The sequence below is a fragment of the Nuphar pumila genome, chromosome 11 (assembly GCF_984573655.1).
Source record: "Nuphar pumila chromosome 11, dmNupPumi1.hap1.1, whole genome shotgun sequence".
In the NCBI taxonomy this organism is placed as follows: Eukaryota; Viridiplantae; Streptophyta; class Magnoliopsida; order Nymphaeales; family Nymphaeaceae; genus Nuphar; species Nuphar pumila.
The window spans coordinates 90732592-90752071 of NC_143259.1; the positions used below are offsets into that span (position 1 = coordinate 90732592).

Below are 19480 nucleotides of genomic sequence, written 5' to 3' on the forward strand. Positions count from 1 at the left end.
TTTTTCAGTTATGACCGTTTGACTGGGTTTTTATGAGTCTATGTTAAAATGACCAAAGTTGTTGTTTTCAAATCTCTGGTATAAAGGTTTTGTATATTTGAAAGCGATTCATTCTAGTTCAGATATAAAGTAGGAAATGTGAAACAAAATCCCAATGACAATTTATATGGGGGTGTTTGGATAATGTGCACGAAAAAAAATGTGTTTTTTTTTTGTGTGCTATACTTTTGTTTCTCTATTATAAATCTCTTGTGTTTGTGAAAACACCTTATCCCTTGTACCCTGGACCAAGTTGTACATATGTCGTGTACCCTAAATGGGGAATTGGAACTCCTCCTGAGGGAGTATAATAAGTCAGGATTTCTGTTTGCCTACGGAGAGGGTAGGTGGTACCAGGCTCCGGGATTTTTGTTGTATTTTTTGGAGAGCAAGGCGTCTCCTCGGTCCACCCAGCCCGGTAGTCCTAGGGGGACCTGGATAGTTACACGGGAAAGCCCGGTGACTAGCCCTACTGATTGAGCTCAATTTGAAAGGCTCACTATGGGACCTCCCGATCATTGGATCGCCCTAGTGGGAGCAACGACCGTGGGTACCGCGGTCCTCTGTATGTGACTATTGGAATTGATGGCTTGGGTTTTGACTAATGGTCAACCCTAACTTTTGTGGTCCAGGGACAACATGGAAAAAGAATATGTATATAAGTTCGCAATTGAACATATTTCTATACATACAAATGATTTTCTAATGCCATGTCTTCACATGCTTTGATCTTTACTGTCGTACTTGAGAGGCTAACCTCTTCGTTGAAAATGTTACAGGTTCTGACTGATGGTGTGGCGTTGAACAAGGCTCGACGTGTGTGTTGCTCGAGGGATTTGGTTTTGGGGCTGTTTTGTTATGAGACTTACTCTACTAATTTCTAAATTTATGAACTTGAATTTTCAATAAGATGGTTTGTTCAGTTATTTGTTTGTGGCGAGCCCAAATCTATCGTGTGTTTCCAAAAAAAAAATGGTTCAAAATTTTGTGTTAAATTTGGGGCGTTACAATGTTGGTATCAAAGCCACCTACGAGGTAACACACAGTCAAGAATTGTTCGACGTCCACTTGTCAGGTAATTATTACTAAATTTAAGGATAGACAATTTTCAAAAAAAAAAAAAACTATCAATCAACTTTGAAAGTGCTTGAACCCTTGCACCAAATAGGATCGGGAGCATGGGACTAATAATGGAAAGTTGGTTTTGTACAGTTTCTATGTCATAATGCATCAAGTATAACAAACTCCTGCGTAATATAATTGTATAGATGGTTCGCACGAGAGGAGCTCATACCATGTCAACTACTGGGAAGCGAAATTCCCGAGGCCACCGGAGTGACGAACAAGGACCATCGCAACCACCACCACAAGATCCTGCCCAACAACAAGCTTTCATCATGAACGCATTGCACACAATGGCGACGTTCATGCAAACTGTAATGGAAACTAGCATGGAAGGAAGATCTGCTACACCGCGAACAACTCCGCCATGTGAAGCTAGAGCTGTCGCTTATAAACAATTCATGAGCATGAACCCACCAATGTTTAAAGGAGAAATGACAGGTGATGCTGCTGAAGAGTGGTTGTACCGAGTAGAACGAGTATTTGAGGTGTTGAGTGTACCTGAAGGGAGCAAGGTCAACTTTGGGACCTACCTCCTGAAAGGTGACGTTGACCGATGGTGGCGTACGGTGAAGGCAATGAAATTTGCTAATGTACGGGCGACTTGGGCTGAGTTCAAGGAAGCATTTTACAACGCTTTCTACCCAACTCACATTAAAGAGAGGAAGATGCAGGAGTTCTTAGACCTGCAACAAGGAGGATTGAACATCGAAGAATATGCTGCCAAATTTAGAAGCCTTGAGAGATATTGCCCAAATACATATACAACCGACGAGACAAGGGCTAACAAGTTCGTTCGGGGACTTCGTGATGGATTGAGGAGTCGTGTCATGAGTAGTCGACCGCGAGACTTAGACGACGCAATCACTATGGCGACAAAATTGGAAGAGGATTGGCTCAAGTCCCAAAAGAGGGGCAAAGACCAAAATGGCTTCAAAAGAAGAAGTGAATTTCAAACACAGAAGCGATCCCTGAGGCCGTTCAAGAAAAATAAAGCAGACTCTACAGCAAACAAATCCGCTGAGCTATGCTCGACATGCAAAAGATCACATCCAGGCAAGTCGTGCTACCGTGAGATAGGAGCGTGCCTCTTCTGTGGAGAAATGGGACATTTCATCAAGGAATGTCCTAAGAAGCAAGAAGCAGAAAGAAAAAAACCAATAGGAGGGCGACCAACAGAGAATAAAGTGAAAGGTCGGGTCTATGCCACCACGGTGGAGGAACTTAAGGGGAATGAGCTAGTAGAAGGTACATGTCATGTAAACTCACACTTAGCTCGTGTTCTTTTTTATTCTGGGGCTACACATTCATTTATAGCCAGTTGTTTTGCTAAGAACTTAGAGATCAAGGAACAAAGAATGCCATACACACTAAATGTCCTAACTCCCTTGGGTCATAGAGATGCTTGCCAATACTATCTCCCAGATGTTGATGTGGAAATACAGGGACACCATTTACTGGCACAATTAGTAATTATGGAGATGGTAGGGTATGATGTAATCCTCGGAATGGATTGGTTATACCACCATTATGCAAACATCGATTGTAGAAGGAAGAAGGTCATCCTATCTACAGTTAATGCAAAGCCGGTTGAGTACCAAGCTATGGGGAGAAGACTGGACAGTGGAATGGTAATCTCAACTGTCAAGGCAGAAAAATATATAAATAGTGGATGTACCGCATTCTTAGTTAGTGTTGGTGCGACTTTTGATAAGGAGATCGACTTGAGTAAAATAGAAGTGGTGAGAGAGTTTTCTGAGGTATTTCCAGAAGATCTACCTGGATTACCTCCGAAGAGAGAAGTAGAGTTTAGAATAGAAGTGTTACCCGGAACAACACCAATATCCAGGGCACCTTACCGTATGGCGCCAGCTGAACTGGAAGAGCTAAAGAAACAAATTCAGGAGCTATTAGACAAAGGCTTCATACGACCAAGTGTGTCGCCTTGGGGAGCGCCTGTATTATTTGTGAAGAAGAAAGATGGGTCTATGCGCATTTGCATAGATTATAGAATGCTTAACCAAGTAACGATTAAAAACAAGTATCCACTTCCCAGGATCGAAGATCTATTCGATCAACTCAAAGAAGCTAAGGTGTTCTCAAAGATTGACTTGAGATCAGGATATCACCAATTGTTAGTAAAAGAAGATGATATTCAGAAGACAGCCTTCCGTACTAGATATGGCCATTATGAATTCAGTGTGATGCCATTTGGATTAACGAATGCACCTGCTGCATTTATGGATTTAATGAACAGAGTATTTATTGATTATTTAGATTGGTTTGTTATAGTGTTTATAGATGACATACTGGTGTATTCCAAGAATGAGGAAGAACATAAGGAGCATCTGAGAATGGTTCTGCAAAAGTTGAGAAAGAATCAATTGTATGCCAAATTCTCCAAGTGTGAGTTCTGGTTGAGTCAAGTGAGCTTTTTGGGTCACACTATATCGAAGGATGGGGTGGCAGTAGACCCTAGCAAGGTGGAGGTTGTACAACAATGGAAGCAACCTACTACTGTGTCTGAGATCCGAAGCTTTTTGGGGTTAGCTGGCTACCATAGAAGATTTATTCAAGACTTCTCCAGAATAGCCTTACCCATGACAAAGTTGCTAAGAAAAGGAGTTAAATTCGTCTGGAGTGAAGAGTGTCAGAAAAGTTTTCAGACACTAAAAGAGAAACTTACATCCGCGCCAGTATTAACACTCCCTTCTGGGACAAAAGGATTTGAGGTATACACAGATGCATCGGGAACTGGTTATGGTGCAGTATTGATGCAAAACAGAAAGGTAGTCGCTTATGCATCAAGGCAACTAACACCGCATGAACGGAATTATCCGACCCATGATCTAGAATTGGGTGCGATAGTATTTGCTCTAAAGTTATGGAGGCATTATTTGTATGGAGGAGAGTTTGAAGTCTTCACAGACCATAAGTCCCTGAAATATCTATTTTCACAAAAAGAGCTCAACATGCGACAAAGAAGGTGGCTGGAGTATTTGAAAGACTACGAATTTAATATTTCCTACCACCCGGGAAAAGCAAATGTTGTGGCGGATGCTCTGAGCAGAAATGCTAAAGCTTGCGGAATTTTAATGCAAACTTGGAAACTGATGGAAGAAGTAGCTCAATGGGAGCCATTCCAAAACATTGAAGGAAAAGTGACTATGACCGCTCTGATCCGAGATGAATTATTGGACAGGATCATCGCAAAGCAAAAGGAAGATCCACAACATGCCAAAATGGTAGAAGCTTGTAGGAAGAAGGACTCTCCTTATTTGCAAGATGATGATGGTTCTATCTGGTTCAACAGAGATTGTGGGTCCCAACCGACGAAGGAACTAAGAGGTATCTTCTAGATGAAGCCCATAAGACTAAGTTCACTATACATCCAGGAAGTACGAAGATGTACCAAAATATCAAGAGAAATTTTTGGTGGCCCGGCATGAAAAGAGATGTAGCAGAGTATGTCGCAAAGTGTTTAGTATGCCAACAGGTGAAGGCAGAACACCAAAGGCCGAGAGGCCTTTTTACAAAGAATAGATATTCCGCAGTGGAAATGGGAAGATATCACCATGGACTTTGTGGTGGGTTTGCCTCGCACTAAGCGTCAACATGATGCAATATGGGTAGTAGTCGATCGGTTGACCAAGTCATCACATTTTCTCCCTATAAGGATGACCCAAACACTGGCAAGTTTGGTGGATTTGTATATAGAAGAGGTGGTGCGACTCCATGGAGTGCCGAAATCCATTATCTCAGATCGAGATCCGAGGTTCACTTCACGATTTTGGGAGCAGTTGCAAAGGGCTTTGGGTACAAAATTGAAATTGAGCACTGCATTTCACCCGCAAACAGATGGACAATCTGAAAGAACCATTCAAACTCTGGAAGATATGTTGAGAGCATGCGCCCTTGAGGGAAAAGGAGACTGGGATAAGCACATTAAATTGGCAGAATTTGCATATAACAACAGTTATCATGCTAGCATAGGAATGTCACCTTTCGAAGCTCTGTATGGCAGACCTTATAGGTCACCTGCTTGTTGGACTGAATTGGGCGACAGTAAAATAGAAAACCCCTTGGTATTACAACACTATACAGACCAAGTGCAGTTGGTAAGGAAAAGGTTACTTGCATCACAGAGCCGACAAAAAAGTTATGCAGATCAAAGGCGAAGAGAGCTCAGCTTTAGTGTTGGAGACCATGTATTTGTAAAGGTCTCCCCAACAAAAAGTATATTCAGATTCGGAAAGAAAGGGAAGTTAAGTCCAAGGTTTATCGGGCCGTTTGAGATTTTAGAAAGGATTGGTGAAGTAGCCTATCGGATTGCATTACCACCACAACTTTCGCATGTACATAACGTGTTTCATGTGTCCATGCTTAAGAAGTATGTACCGGACCCTTCTCACATTATCGAACATGGTCAATTGGAACTCCAGGAGAACTTATCTATAGATGAAAAAACAGTGCGAATAGTAGATAGAAAGGAGCAAGTATTGCGCACAAGGGTCGTACCTTTGGTTATGGTGGAGTGGCAGCATCATGGATTGACCGAGTGTACTTGGGAGCCAGAGGAGGCATTAAAGAACAAATACCCCCAACTGTTTGAAGGATGAGGTATGTGACTAATTTCGAGGACAATTTTTTTTTTTAGGGGGGTAGGATGTAAAAACCCGATGTTCATTGTTGTTGTTTTTGTTTTTGTTTTTAGGTTAAGTTCTCATATTTTCCAGTACATGTATATTTTTACATGGATCGACCATTGATGGGCAAAATCGCCTTTAAGGTTTATGAGTGTAAGGGTATAGATATAAAATAACGATTCTGGCCAGCATGATTGGAATAGTAAAACCCCTTTCCTTCATTATCTTGATTTATTAAAAACAATTAATTAAAATGTGGATTTGGTTAGTGATTTAATGACCCCTAATTTAAGTAGGTGAAGATAGAAGGTTGGATTTTAAGGAGGTAAGTAGCACACATTTTGGAAAATTTATTTAGAAAGAGAGCTACTGTAGCAAGGAATGTTAGTAAAAAGAATTTATTAGATGGCTAGCATAAGGAAAGGAGGTGGCTGGAAGATTGGGTTGACTCATAAAATTAATAACGTAAAGGAAAGGTGACCATAAAGGAAGAGAGAGATAGTGGTGAAAAGGAGGTAACGTTGAAACAGAAAAAAAAAAAGAGAGAAATAGACTCCATCCTCAATCAAGCTTTTAGAGAAAGGAGAGAGGGGGAAAGAGAATTTGAGATCAACAGAGAAGCTGGTACAACGAAACGTGTTGTTCGCCATCTTCTTGCATAGGGAATCGAAGAACCGGAGCTCGATTTGGAAGAAAAAAAAAAGGTACGACAGTTTAGATTGAGGTTTATGACTATGTGCAGCATGTATATGAATGAAAGGTTTTGTGTTATTTACTTAATTTTTTTTTAAAATGTAGTTCTGCAATTAAAGCATTTGGGTTTCAAAAGAATGAAAAATAAAAGTCTGACCTACACGTTAATGGATACTGGACCATACGTTAGGGTGTGTTTTCAGTATGTTGGTGACTTTGTACACATATGTCTAAGTTGGTACAGATGTCACTAAACATAGAAAAAAAATAATAATAACATAAGACCTTGGTTTGACGTTAGGTGCAGTTAGACTACCTTGTTTGAAGTCATGTAGGTATTCTAATAATAAAGATCTGTACAGAGTAGTGGTTGCAAACAGGTATTAAATATAGATATTATTATTATTATTACATGAGTGAATTAGGCAAGCATTTTATTAACTTTGTGGGATGGCTTAGTATTGTATTAATAAGATATGATGGTGGATGGTTAACACTACAGAGGCTTGATTTCATGATTTTGGACCAGATTCAGGTTATATATATATAGTTTTTAATGAAAACTTGAATATGAAACTAAGGAAAGAATGAAATTTCTAAATTTCAGATAACACAAAAAAATTGTATATAGTTTTTTTTTTAGGTTATCAAGAGATATCTTGTTTAGACAGATTATGACATAACTATTTTGATGAGTATAGATTTCTTGTGTAGCCGTGAGTTATAAGTATCACTAGTACATTAGGGAATACACGTACTTTGTATTACCTTAATTAGATGGCTGGGTATTATATCAATAGCATATGATGGTAGATGATTTAGCATGGCAGGGACGTTGTTAGCATGCTTACAGACCGGATTGGGTCATGTATGGTTTTAAGGACATCCTGGTTTCTGTCAGATTGTAGGAACATGAATACAACTTAGGTCACCTTTCGACATGCAAATCTCAACGATCCGATGAAATTTATGGCATGCCTTGGCACATTGGAAACATCGAGATAATCCTTAATTGTTCCTTGAGTGATGTTGGATGGGTTTGAGTTCTAACTTTCAGCAAACATAGCCTTTCTAAAAGTTTTTCAAGAGACTCTGTTTTGGACAGATTTAAACTGTTAAAGGTTTTTGAAAGGTGCAGTTTTTTTTTCAGTTATGACCGTTTGACTGGGTTTTTATGAGTCTATGTTAAAATGACCAAAGTTGTTGTTTTCAAATCTCTGGTATAAAGGTTTTGTATATTTGAAAGCGATTCATTCTAGTTCAGATATAAAGTAGGAAATGTGAAACAAAATCCCAATGACAATTTATATGGGGGTGTTTGGATAATGTGCACGAAAAAAAAATGTGTCTGTTTTTTTTTGTGTGCTATACTTTTGTTTCTCTATTATAAATCTCTTGTGTTTGTGAAAACACCTTATCCCTTGTACCCTGGACCAAGTTGTACATATGTCGTGTACCCTAAATGGGGAATTGGAACTCCTCTTGAGGGAGTATAATAAGTCAGGATTTCTGTTTGCCTACGGAGAGGGTAGGTGGTACCAGGCTCCGGGATTTTTGTTGTATTTTTGGGAGAGCAAGGCGTCTCCTCGGTCCACCCAGCCCGGTAGTCCTAGGGGAACCTGGATAGTTACACGGGAAAGCCCGGTGACTAGCCCTACTGATTGAGCTCAATTTGAAAGGCTCACTATGGGACCTCCCGATCATTGGATCGCCCTAGTGGGAGCAACGACCGTGGGTACCGCGGTCCTCTGTATGTGACTATTGGAATTGATGGCTTGGGTTTTGACTAATGGTCAACCCTAACTTTTGTGGTCCAGGGACAACATGGAAAAAGAATATGTATATAAGTTCGCAATTGAACATATTTCTATACATACAAATGATTTTCTAATGCCATGTCTTCACATGCTTTGATCTTTACTGTCGTACTTGAGAGGCTAACCTCTCCGTTGAAAATGTTACAGGTTCTGACTGATGGTGTGGCGTTGAACAAGGCTCGACGTGTGTGTTGCTCGAGGGATTTGGTTTTGGGGCTGTTTTGTTATGAGACTTACTCTACTGATTTCTAAATTTATGAACTTGAATTTTCAATAAGATGGTTTGTTCAGTTATTTGTTTGTGGCGAGCCCAAATCTATCGTGTGTTTCCAAAAAAAAATGGTTCAAAAATTTGTGTTAAACTTGGGGCGTTACATTAACAGTGGCCGCAAGTAACCTAAACACACTCACCAAATATGTTGGCAGTGAGGTTAGAACATAATTAATCAAAAGCAGATGACATGCTAAAGATAAAACTGTTTTCATTCCACAAGTCGAGTTTTTTCTAAACTTTAATAGTCATTTTCTCACACATAGCCTTTTTTAATGTTCCCTTAAATAATCGAAGGACGAGATACTATAATGGTAGATGCGCAATACTCCAACCGCACTTCCTTTGGATGTGCCTGATTGCAAGATGAGGGAGGTTAAAAGGCACTATAATTGTCTTCTCTTTCCTTACCTCGAGACCTGCTTCTTCCTCGAACCCCTTAATACACTTGAGCAAAGAACTTTTTTTGTCTTGGATGAAAACGAGGGCAACATAGGCATAAAAGAAATGATGCCACTTGAAGCCCTTGATATTTACTAGCTTAATGCTTTCCTCTTCAACCACTTAATTTAGGTGATGAGTGAGTCTCTTCATGACCAACAAAAACAAATAGGGGGAAAGTGAGTCACCTTGGCCAATTCCCCTACTGCTGCTGAATTCTCTACTTGGCAGCAAATGTGAACCCAAAAAAGGCCATGGTTTTTTCATGAAACTCCTCTTTTTGGGGGATCAAAACTAGGGTCACCGGAAGTGCTATTCTATATGGGGAAGCGTGCTTTCTCAAAGCACGTCTTGGAATGGCGAAACGTGGTGCTTCCAAAATGTGCGAAGAAGCACAAAAATTTTTTGGGAAGTGCGCTTCCCAATTTAGGAGAAGTGTGCTTCCCATTTAAGGAAAGCTCGCTTTACTTTTTTTTGTATTTTATTTTTTTTCTTCTCCCTCGCTTCCTAGGTCACTTCCGGTTTGTTTCTTAAGTCACTTTCGAAATGATTTCTGTTTCACTTCTAAGTCTTCTCGTGCTTCTTTATTCATAAAATTTTGGAAGTGCCTAGCTTCCTGCTCTCGCTTCACCGACTGGCTGATCAAAACTATATTGGTGCAGTTTAGCCTTCTTAGTAATCTTCCAAAGTGAAAAAAAAAAAAGTTCATAATTGCTTTGCATATATCTTTCCCCATAATATTCTAATTTTTTTTTCTAAAAAGATCCCTGGAAATCCATCTGGCCCTAGCTCACTTTCTCCGTCCATCTAAAAAAATAGCCTTTTTTTTATCATCCTTCACATCCGCGCACGAGTTATTTTCCTTAATTGTGTCCCTCAGCATCATGATCTTTGAGAATCTGACCCGCGGGTTACCTCCACCCTGGAAGAGGGACGAGAAGTATTTGATTGCCTCCACTTTCATGTCGTTAGGTGAACGTATGCGTTGGACATGGATTTTCATCCAGCAAATGTTTTATTGGCCAAAGAGTGAAGGAAGGGAGAGTTTCTATCACCTTCTTTTAGCCATCTACATCCAGACTTTTGATGCCACTTGGATTCCTCCATATCATGGAGCAGGTGGAGTTCCTCTCTAAGATGGATCTCTCTATCTATTTCTCCAAGGCGTCTACCTTGTTTTCCTTCCACACCTTCTAATTCCATCAAGCCACATGCTCCAATTATGGCATTGAAAGCGTCACTGTCCAAGTGAGTAATAGTGAAGCCTCTCCTTTCACAAACTTGGCTTGGGTTCAAACTCGAGCCGAATGGATTTAATTGAAAAACAATGATGCAACAGTGTGTAAAAGGCGAGATTTGCACACCAAACCTCATTCATAGCTGTCCATCGTCCCACCCACTTGGGTGAATCCTATTACTGTGCATGTCATTCTACAAAATTGATACATATCCTAAAACTACCCACCATATAAATCTATTAGCCGAGCTTAATCCGACTCGAATGCTTGATCAAACTCGACTCGTTTACTTAGTCAGACAAGTCTGAGATGAGGTCAAGTTAGCTCGGCTCATTGTACAGCCCTAGCCCATCATTTGGATGTTGTCTCAAACATTGCCATAGCGAACTGCTCAGACAGACTTCGTTGTAGGCGTAAATTCCCGAAATCACCAAAATTTCCCCCCTCTAGTCCACGATTACTGGCATAATTTGCTCTAAGGGTAAGGCCACCTTCACTGTAATCTTGGTTTGGTCCCATAGGCAGATTACTCTACTGTTGCTAACCACTTCAAAATTTCTCACCATATTGTATCTAGGGAGGGTGTGACGGGCGGTGTGTATGTGGCTCAGGTACATATTCACTGCAGCATGCTGATCCGCGATTACTAGCAATTCCAACTTCATGTTCCTGAGTTGCAGAGAACAATCTGAACTGAGGCAATCTTTCCGGATTCGCTCCACCTTACAGCCTTGCTTCCCATTGTAATTGCCATTGTAGCGCATGTGTAGCCCCAAGAACCCTAACATTCCTTAGGGGTCTAGGGGGACTTGGCAGGTCTGAGGAATCTCTGGTCGAATCCTAGTGGGGCCTCACCATTTTTCCCCTTTGACATGAGTTCTTTAGAGAGCCCACTTTCCAGTTGGATCCCAATCCCCCATTTCTCTATGCTAACTCGGTTTAAGGCCCATTGGCTTAGCTCGTGCTTTTGCCAACTCCTTTTTCTACTGATAACTCTTTTGATGATCCTGAGAATACTTTTTCACCTGGCCTGCCTGCAGACATCCATCTCCATCATTGAGCTTTTCACAGTCATCTTGGCGTGCTCTTGACACGTCACGTGTCCTTCCCTGAGCTTGCTGGCCCAAAAGGATTGACAATGACAAAAATTGTGTAAATTTACCTTATTCAAATGATCAAAGGCCAGTTTGTTAGATCATGAAGTTTGCCAAGATTAAAGATGCTAAGAGAATGGTTTTAAATTGCTACAGTACAACAGCTTCCAATCCATTTAACAATATGTTGATGTTGGCGAATAGGCTTTCATGCAATGGAATGTGATGAAGCGGCACCTGAATGAGACATATTTGATGCTTGCTCCAGCATTCTGGCATTACATAACATTGTAGACCCTGATATTCCGTGACTGAAGGATGGCTTATGTTGAACCCAATGGAATTTCAAACAGAAAGAGAGATCCATCCAGTATTCAACAACAACTACGCCTTCATCCCAAAACAATTGGAGTCGACGATATGAACCAAAAAAGAAAATAATGCTGGGTCTTCCACATGAATCCTTCTCCTTCAATCATTTCTATCTAATGCCATGTCCTCGGTGAGGTTCAAAGCATTCATATCCTTTTTTATCACCTCCATCCATGTCTTCTTAGGCCTACCCCGACCTCTTTTAACTAATATATTTTCTTATTTCTCCATCCTTCTAACTGGAGCATCATTAGGCCTTCGCCGAATATGTCCAAACCAGCGTAAATGATTCTCTCTCATCTTATTTTCAATGGGTGCAACGCCTACCTTCTTACGTATCTCCTCGTTCCGAATCTTATCTTTTATTGTATTTCCACACATCCATCTCAGCATACGCATCTCAGCTACACTTATTTTTTGAATATGATGTCTCTTGGCAGCCCAACATTCCGCACCATATAGTAAAGCGGGCCTAATAGTCGTCCTATAGATCCATCCAGTATTGAAAGTGCAAAAAGTACACAGAATGTATCAGAAACCCATTTATCTTTTATTTTCCCTTTTTAATCTTTTCATGGTCACTGTTTAGTTAACGAAAAGCATTTTCAAATTATGCAACAGAGATACAATCTGTGCCCCAACATGGATCTTAGATACAGGCATGCTGAGGATGTAGCTGCCACCACAAACATCGAATAGCATTAAATTATTTTACTTTCCGTTTTCTTATTAGCAATCTGAGGTTAGGCAGACCCCTACCAGATTACAAAAAACAATACATCATAACGTATTAGGATTTGGGAACCAGTCAGGAGATTTGTCTTTCCAAATCCTATCATCATCAATCAAAACTCATTCTAACCAGGCTGAGAGCTATGAAATTAGAAAGCTTAATGACTCTGACAACATTTAAACTGATCAATGATTTATCTAATAGGCCAGATTCAAGACTGTTTGGCTGCAGGCCACCTTTCAAACAGTGAGTTGATTTGAATCACCACATCTCTTCCGCAAGATTAAATATGCATTAAGCTAAATCACAAACCGAGATGGATATATTTTGAGAAAAAAAATAATACAAAGTTTTTGCCGATCTATTTTGCAGTGTATTATAGAAAAATTGACAACAAATGCCTCGTGCACCAGATAGCTGCTACCTGTTACCTGGTTTCGCTCTATCATTTTCTGTAACTATGCAATACTTATTAACGTCGTGGTCAGATCCAAGGAGGATGGTTTTCTTCTGCATTTGCTGGAGGTACAGGCCTCCAACCAGGTTTCTCATCCCAGTACATGTCATAATAGATGTGGCCAATTTGTCGTTGCTCAACACAGCACCATATCCCCATATAACGTGACACACGGCGTCTGAATTTCTCTTCTCTCAACTGTATTTCCAGTAACAAATTGTCACCCATCATTCATCATGACGACAAATCATGATTAGAACTCAGTTACAGATAAGTGTAACAAAATCCAAAGGAGAAAAGCAGCATAATTTACCTTGTCACTAAATCCTTGGAAGGCATCATCCATGGATGAGAACTCTATAATCTTTACATCCTTGTAGGCAGAGAAGACCCTCTTAAACTGAAATGCAATTAGTGTTTGGTAAGTTTTATGTTTGATAAAGAAACACCAACAACAAACCAGGTGTGCCTTTCTTCTATGTACACAGAAACTTAAAATTTCAAAAAGGGTAAATTCAAAGAAACATGACCTCAAAATGCATTCTTTATGCAGTATGACTGAACTTTTGAAAAGGCAAAGTCACCTTCCAAAATGCCAAGAAGAGATGATACCAGACCATATCATTTTCCTATTCTCTATGTAGCACATCCTTCAACCAAGTGCTATTAGCCATGTTTTGATTTTTTTGATAGGCAAGATGGGGGATAACCCCTGCAGGATTTGAACCTGAGACCCCTCAGTTATGATGGTGTAAGCTAACCATCCAACTATCTCATTCAATCCCAAGTGGTGTTAGCCTTTAATTGTGCAGTATCAAGGTAATGTGTAGGCATGCTTTGGATTGTTGCCAGAATAAGATCATGGTGCTCCATCAACAATGGCAAAGTGCATGTTGCATGCTTCTAACAATTCTTAAACGTGACACCAACACTTGGTGCTTTCCTTAATATTAAACCTCCACAAACAGGATTTTCAAGTATAAGATATGAACAACTATAATACATTAGCACGGACAAGGTAAAACTTGAGAGAATCATGCATTAGCAGTACACAAAACCACATTAATCCTTAAGTATATAGGTATCCTGTAAAAAGATATAAGGTTCATGCAATAAGTCCCATGAGATCTTGATAAGCATATTTCTTATTGATTTCTGCAGGACCTCCTAAGTCATCTGATATTGCAGTTTACTTTATGGCATACTTGGCGAATTCAGATTTTATAAATAGCTATTAAACTTAAGAATAACATCTTGCTAAGGTTATAAGATCACACAGACACTCAAGGTGGAGGTAACTGGAATAGTGACAGACCAAAATTAACTTATTCACATATCACCAGCTCAATTTTATGATTTACCATTTCTTCTGTGCTATGTTTTGGAAAGCTCAGTATCCCGGGATGTATGGTGGTGTTGGATATTTGGCAGTTGGGTGATGCTGGATCACAGAGTTGTACATCTAGCCTTGATTCCTTTATCTGCAGACAGAAGAATGGTGATTAGCATGAATGAATTCTAGAAAAAACTATCTTCCAGCTAAAACTGATCATACTGATTTAGGCAGCAATGGATTCTCAAGGAAAGAGTACTCTCTGAAATCTATCCTTGGCCCAAATTCCTCTTCTGATAGTTTCATCATCACGTTTACCTACATTTATAGCACAAAACGCTTGTAAACAACATATGTAAAACATGACAGCTATGGCTACAGGACTATTTTTCAGAAAATATTATAATCAAATAACACAGCAACAAAGAGTAATTAGAATCAGATCATCAAAGTTCTAATGCTCTTGGAAAGTCGTCTAAACTTGGTGCTCCTCTACTAGTGTAATAGTGTACTTGGATTGGCAGTTAACCGCTGGGCTATAAACTGCTCAGCAGTTTGAGCCTCCGTGTTTAACAGGGTATAGGAGACATCAAGGGTCACACCCAGAGGAATGTTATACTCTGGATTGTGGAAAACACCTTCTAATTCTGCTTAAGGAATCCTTCAAATTAAGTTTAGAAAATTGGCAGCCTTGGGCAGGATTTCAGCTGGAAAGGCAGTGATACAAGTAATGCAAGAAGTACGATGAAACATTTTATTGAGCCTTGGCACACTGTAGTGGAAGACTATTTGGAAGGATCAAGGATGTCAACAAAACTGTTGATGCATTGTTCATATTCTGCAAGAATAATGATGCCACTGTCAAATAAACAATACCTCAAATATGTGATCCATAGGACAGAGAAAAGGCTGTCTTGTCATTGTCCCCGGCAAGACCCCAGGGTGTCCATACCATAATCTATCCAACCTGCACCATAATGGAGGCATGACCTAAATAAGAAATCAACGTTAGTCACAAGCACTTTGATAGACGAAAATGCACAGAAAAAAGGCCAAAAGATGTCAAGATCCTCTTAAAATTTTAAACATATGAGAGAGACTGTCTTGTTATCTTGACATAAACATCTCACAGTAACCTAAATACTTCAATCCCAAACTAAAGTCAAGTCAAAGTCTTCACAAAGTAAAACATGCAATTGAAAAAGCTGAAATCAGCCAAATGTTTCAAGGGAATATCTTTTTTTACAATATCAATCAAAAGAAAATGGAAGTAATTTCTCCAGTTCCTGTAACCCCAAACTCGGTACAGTTGGAACCCAGTGATGATGGGTCATAGTGTAAAATCATTATCAACATCATCATCATCATGAAGCCTCTTGGGTCCGTATGGGTTCATTTACATTGCACATCATAAATCATGTCGCTTCACACTTGTGGCAGTCAGCAATGAAATCATCACTCAAACTGTCTTAAAGTTTTAAAGTAATCCATCTCATAATCATAAGGTTTCATATTTCATCAGCACTTACCAATGTTCTGTTCAACAATAAAGCAACAGCAAGAGCGAGCCTTACTTGCTTCACCTGAAGAGATCCATCTCAAAAAATCAAGCCAGTTCAAAAAAATACATAACCAACACCAAATTAATAAAGACATGAAATTAAAGGGTTCCTACAAAACATACCTGGTAGTTAACAAGAGAAAAGTGTGATTCAACTGTATGTGGCCCATCAAGCAATTCACTCTTAGGAATAGATGGCTTAAATGCCAAAAATCCTCCTGCATTCAAGGAGAAAAAGAAACATGATGAACAAAGTTATGTTATGACTAATATTAGCATGAATATCCATTCATCAGAGATGCTATTTGATAGCAATACAAGAAAATCACAGAAGTTAACCATGTTCTGCAATAGTACTATATGCCAAGATATGAAATTTATGATTTCATTTATTATAGTTCATATGCAATAATAGGAAAGAACACTAAGATATGTCAAAGGAAATATCACTTATGGAATTATCCATTATGGAAATGATCCAAAGAGAAGTTATACCAAATTATAAAAAAGTGCATTAATTAAGCAGAAGACCAACATACAAAAAAAATGCTATTATGATTTATGGAGCAGGAAACATAAAGAGTAGAAACATGAAGTCAGAAGCTGAATAGAGTGTTCTTATAAAAAGAACACTAAGGTTCTGTTTGGGGGCAAGATGGGTAGACGAATTCAATGAATCCCCTGCCCTCCTGTTTGGTAGCCCGGATTTGAGAGATGGGAATGGAGATAAGAGTGGAGATAGCTTCCAATCTCCCCATTTCAAATGACTACTCTCATCATTCATTTTCCTCTCCACTTCCATCACCCCTATTATCTCTGCTCCAACACCGGCTACCAAACAGAGCCCAACTTGTCTTTCCATGAACATTTTGGAAATGAACATTTGCAAGTCCACAATCTATTTGATAACAAGAGTGTGTAAGCACTGGCTTTGGATCCAATTTTCATGGTAGATCAGCAAGTTTTCAGGTTGACTATATTTTGTTGAGCCTATAGTTTAAATAAAACTTGGAATAAAAATATGACAGCTGATATTTTTACGAAAGGTCTATCTCAAAAGAAATATGGTGTTTCTCTGCAAACGCTTAAAAATGATACACCATGCTGAAAATTATATGTAAAAGGGTATCATCGTAACTCTATTGTCTGTTTGTTATATACAGTCATGTGGCATAATTTGTAAAATCATTGTTATATACAGCCATGCAATGGAAAATTCCCAGTGCTGCCCTAAGGATTACAAGGGGCTGGTTTTATGTTCTCCTTCGGATTTTCAACAGCTCACCCGTAAGCCATGAAAACTAAATGGTCACAGTTTATACCTGCTGTAAATGCACCCAGCATAGATATTGTAGTGTTCTTTCATTTCGCCTCTTTTTCCTGCATCATATTCCTTAGGTACATTTTAGGTCTTTTCCCCCATCCTGAATTATGTTGCATATTCTTACAAGGATGCTAATAGAAGTGTTTCATACATTTACACCATTTTTTATCTCATAACACTGTATCATAGAAGTACAGGGATAAAACTAGGTTCTGTCCCATGACATCTGATCAAATTCTTCAAGATCTGGTCAATCAGTCAATCATTTAAAACTGCTTCTTGCATCTGCTCTGACATGCACTGATATCTTCTTCATCATGTTAGGATATAACCTCATCTACCTCAACAGTAAACAAGAAGACAAAAAAGAATACCTGACAATTTTCCTGAAGGGTCAAGGATCCAACTTAGGCCTAGTTAAGGACTTACAATTGTATGTAGAAGCATAAAAGGGTCATCCTCCCCACAGGTAGGACAAATCAAAAGACCATCTACAGTTATCACCATGGTCCATTACATAAGCATGAATCTAAATATCTTAAAAACAGCTTTAACATCACAACAATGCCACTACTATTATTATATTCAAAATTAAAACCCCTCTGATTAATTCAGAAGTCAGTAAATCAATTAGGTGGCGCAACAATTTATCAAGCTCAAGTGATGGTGGGACTATCAGTTGACCTAACTCCATGGAGGTTCACTAGAGAACATCACATCCACAAGGAGTCATGCTTAAAATGCTTGTGTCTAGTTTGAAGCAGAGTTACCGGAAGCGCCTAAGCAAAAGGGGAAGCGCGCTTCGGAAGCGCGAAACGCCGTGCTTCCGAAGCGTGAGGGGAAGTGTCCCCTTTTTTTGGGAAGTGTGCTTCCCTTTTATGGGAAGCGCGTTTACCTTTTATGGGAAACGCGCTTCCGGTTCGCTTCCTAGGTCGCTTCCGGTTCGCTTCCTAGGTCGCTTCTGAGACGGTTCAGAATTTTCTTCTAAGTGGTCCCACGCTTCCTAAATTTTTGAAAGTGCCTCGCTTCCCGCTCCCGCTTCCTCGACTGGTAACTCTGGTTTGAAGCATGACAATTGCAAGGTTAGCAACATGAATGGCATCAAAGATTTGACCCAACTCCATGGAAGTTCACTAGAGAATATCCATCCACAAAGAGAGTCATGCTTAAAATGCTTGCCTCTAGTTTGCGGCATAATAATTGGAAGGCTAGCAACATGAACAATATCAAAGCTTATCAACAAGGATTTAGAATTATTTTGGCCTAGGTCAAGCTATTGGTACCAAAGTGTATCTGAGAAACTTTTCTTGAGCCAGTAATCCAAAAAGATATTCATAGATTCTTGTGTAGTACTTCAAATCTTCAATACAGATTCTTGTGCAGTACAGATCAGACTTACTGGAAGCTTCTTAGGTAGGTAGGAAGTGCACTTCCCAGAAACTCGCTTCGGAAGAGCAATACTCCTTGCTTCCAAAGCTTCATGGGAATTTCAATTGCCCTATGCTTCCCACAAACATTGTTCATGCTTCCTTACATACTTCCTATATGATTTTCTCATGTTTCTTTTTATGCATTATATGTGCTTCCTCTCACGCCTTCACTCACTTCTTATGTGCTTTCTCTAAATTGGTAATCATCATTGTTAGATTTTAATAAAAAAATAATTATTTTATTAAAAATCATGAAATATAGGAATAATCAATTTTATTTTAGTTTTTATTTGCTTCTTGTTCGATTCCTATTCAGTTCTCATATTGTTTTTTTATTCATGGTTCGCTTTCAAATTGATACTTCGCTTCTTGCTTCCTATAAATTTTAAAATGCCTTGTTTCTCGCTTATGCTTGCTGTACCGTTTTCTGCTTCCGCTTCCTAGTCGGACAACCTTGGTACAGATATTCAATATAAAAACTAAGGTTGTAAGTATCGTATTGTTGCCTATATCGGTCGGGCCCAAAATAATATATGTATTGTATCGTATTATAAACAATCATAATTTTTTAATAAATTTTTTTTAAAAATTTCAAAAAAATCATAACACATGAAGCAATGATGAATTGCACAAAATGCAACCATAAAATCACATATGAAGCATTTATGTCTCTATGAGTTGCATAAGAGTCTAAGACATTATCAAACATCAACTATCTCACAAGAACAATGCAAAATATTAAATATCTTGCAATTAAGAACATGTCACAAGACTCATGCTTTCATATTACATAAACAAGAATATTACGACAATAGTTGCACTCAATTTTCAATCGGTTTTCACTCATTACTTGAGTGTTCCATTGTCATGCCAGATCATTTGATACCATCTTTGTTGGAGGAGTTTGGA

General features: G+C 39.1%; 2 protein-coding genes across 2 annotated transcripts in view; one reads left to right on the forward strand and one right to left on the reverse strand.

Annotated features, from left to right (window-relative positions):
- The first annotated feature begins 1307 nt into the window (after positions 1-1307).
- LOC149822482 (uncharacterized) lies at positions 1308-4520 on the forward strand. Its single transcript, XM_089980290.1, has one exon. The coding sequence runs from the start codon at positions 1308-1310 to the stop codon at positions 4518-4520; it is 3213 nt and encodes a 1070-aa protein (XP_089836416.1).
- An 8121-nt stretch (positions 4521-12641) lies between these two features.
- The window catches only part of XEG113 (xyloglucanase 113), a 61603-nt gene continuing 54764 nt past the window's right edge, over positions 12642-19480 (reverse strand). The window contains exons 7-13 of the mRNA XM_089981020.1: positions 15941-16035; positions 15786-15839; positions 15133-15246; positions 14479-14574; positions 14285-14404; positions 13237-13323; positions 12642-13121 (exon numbers count right to left, since the gene is read on the reverse strand). Coding sequence (XP_089837146.1) covers positions 12951-13121; positions 13237-13323; positions 14285-14404; positions 14479-14574; positions 15133-15246; positions 15786-15839; positions 15941-16035 — 737 coding nt within the window. The 3' untranslated portion in view covers positions 12642-12950. The remainder of the gene's footprint in view (positions 13122-13236; positions 13324-14284; positions 14405-14478; positions 14575-15132; positions 15247-15785; positions 15840-15940; positions 16036-19480) is intronic.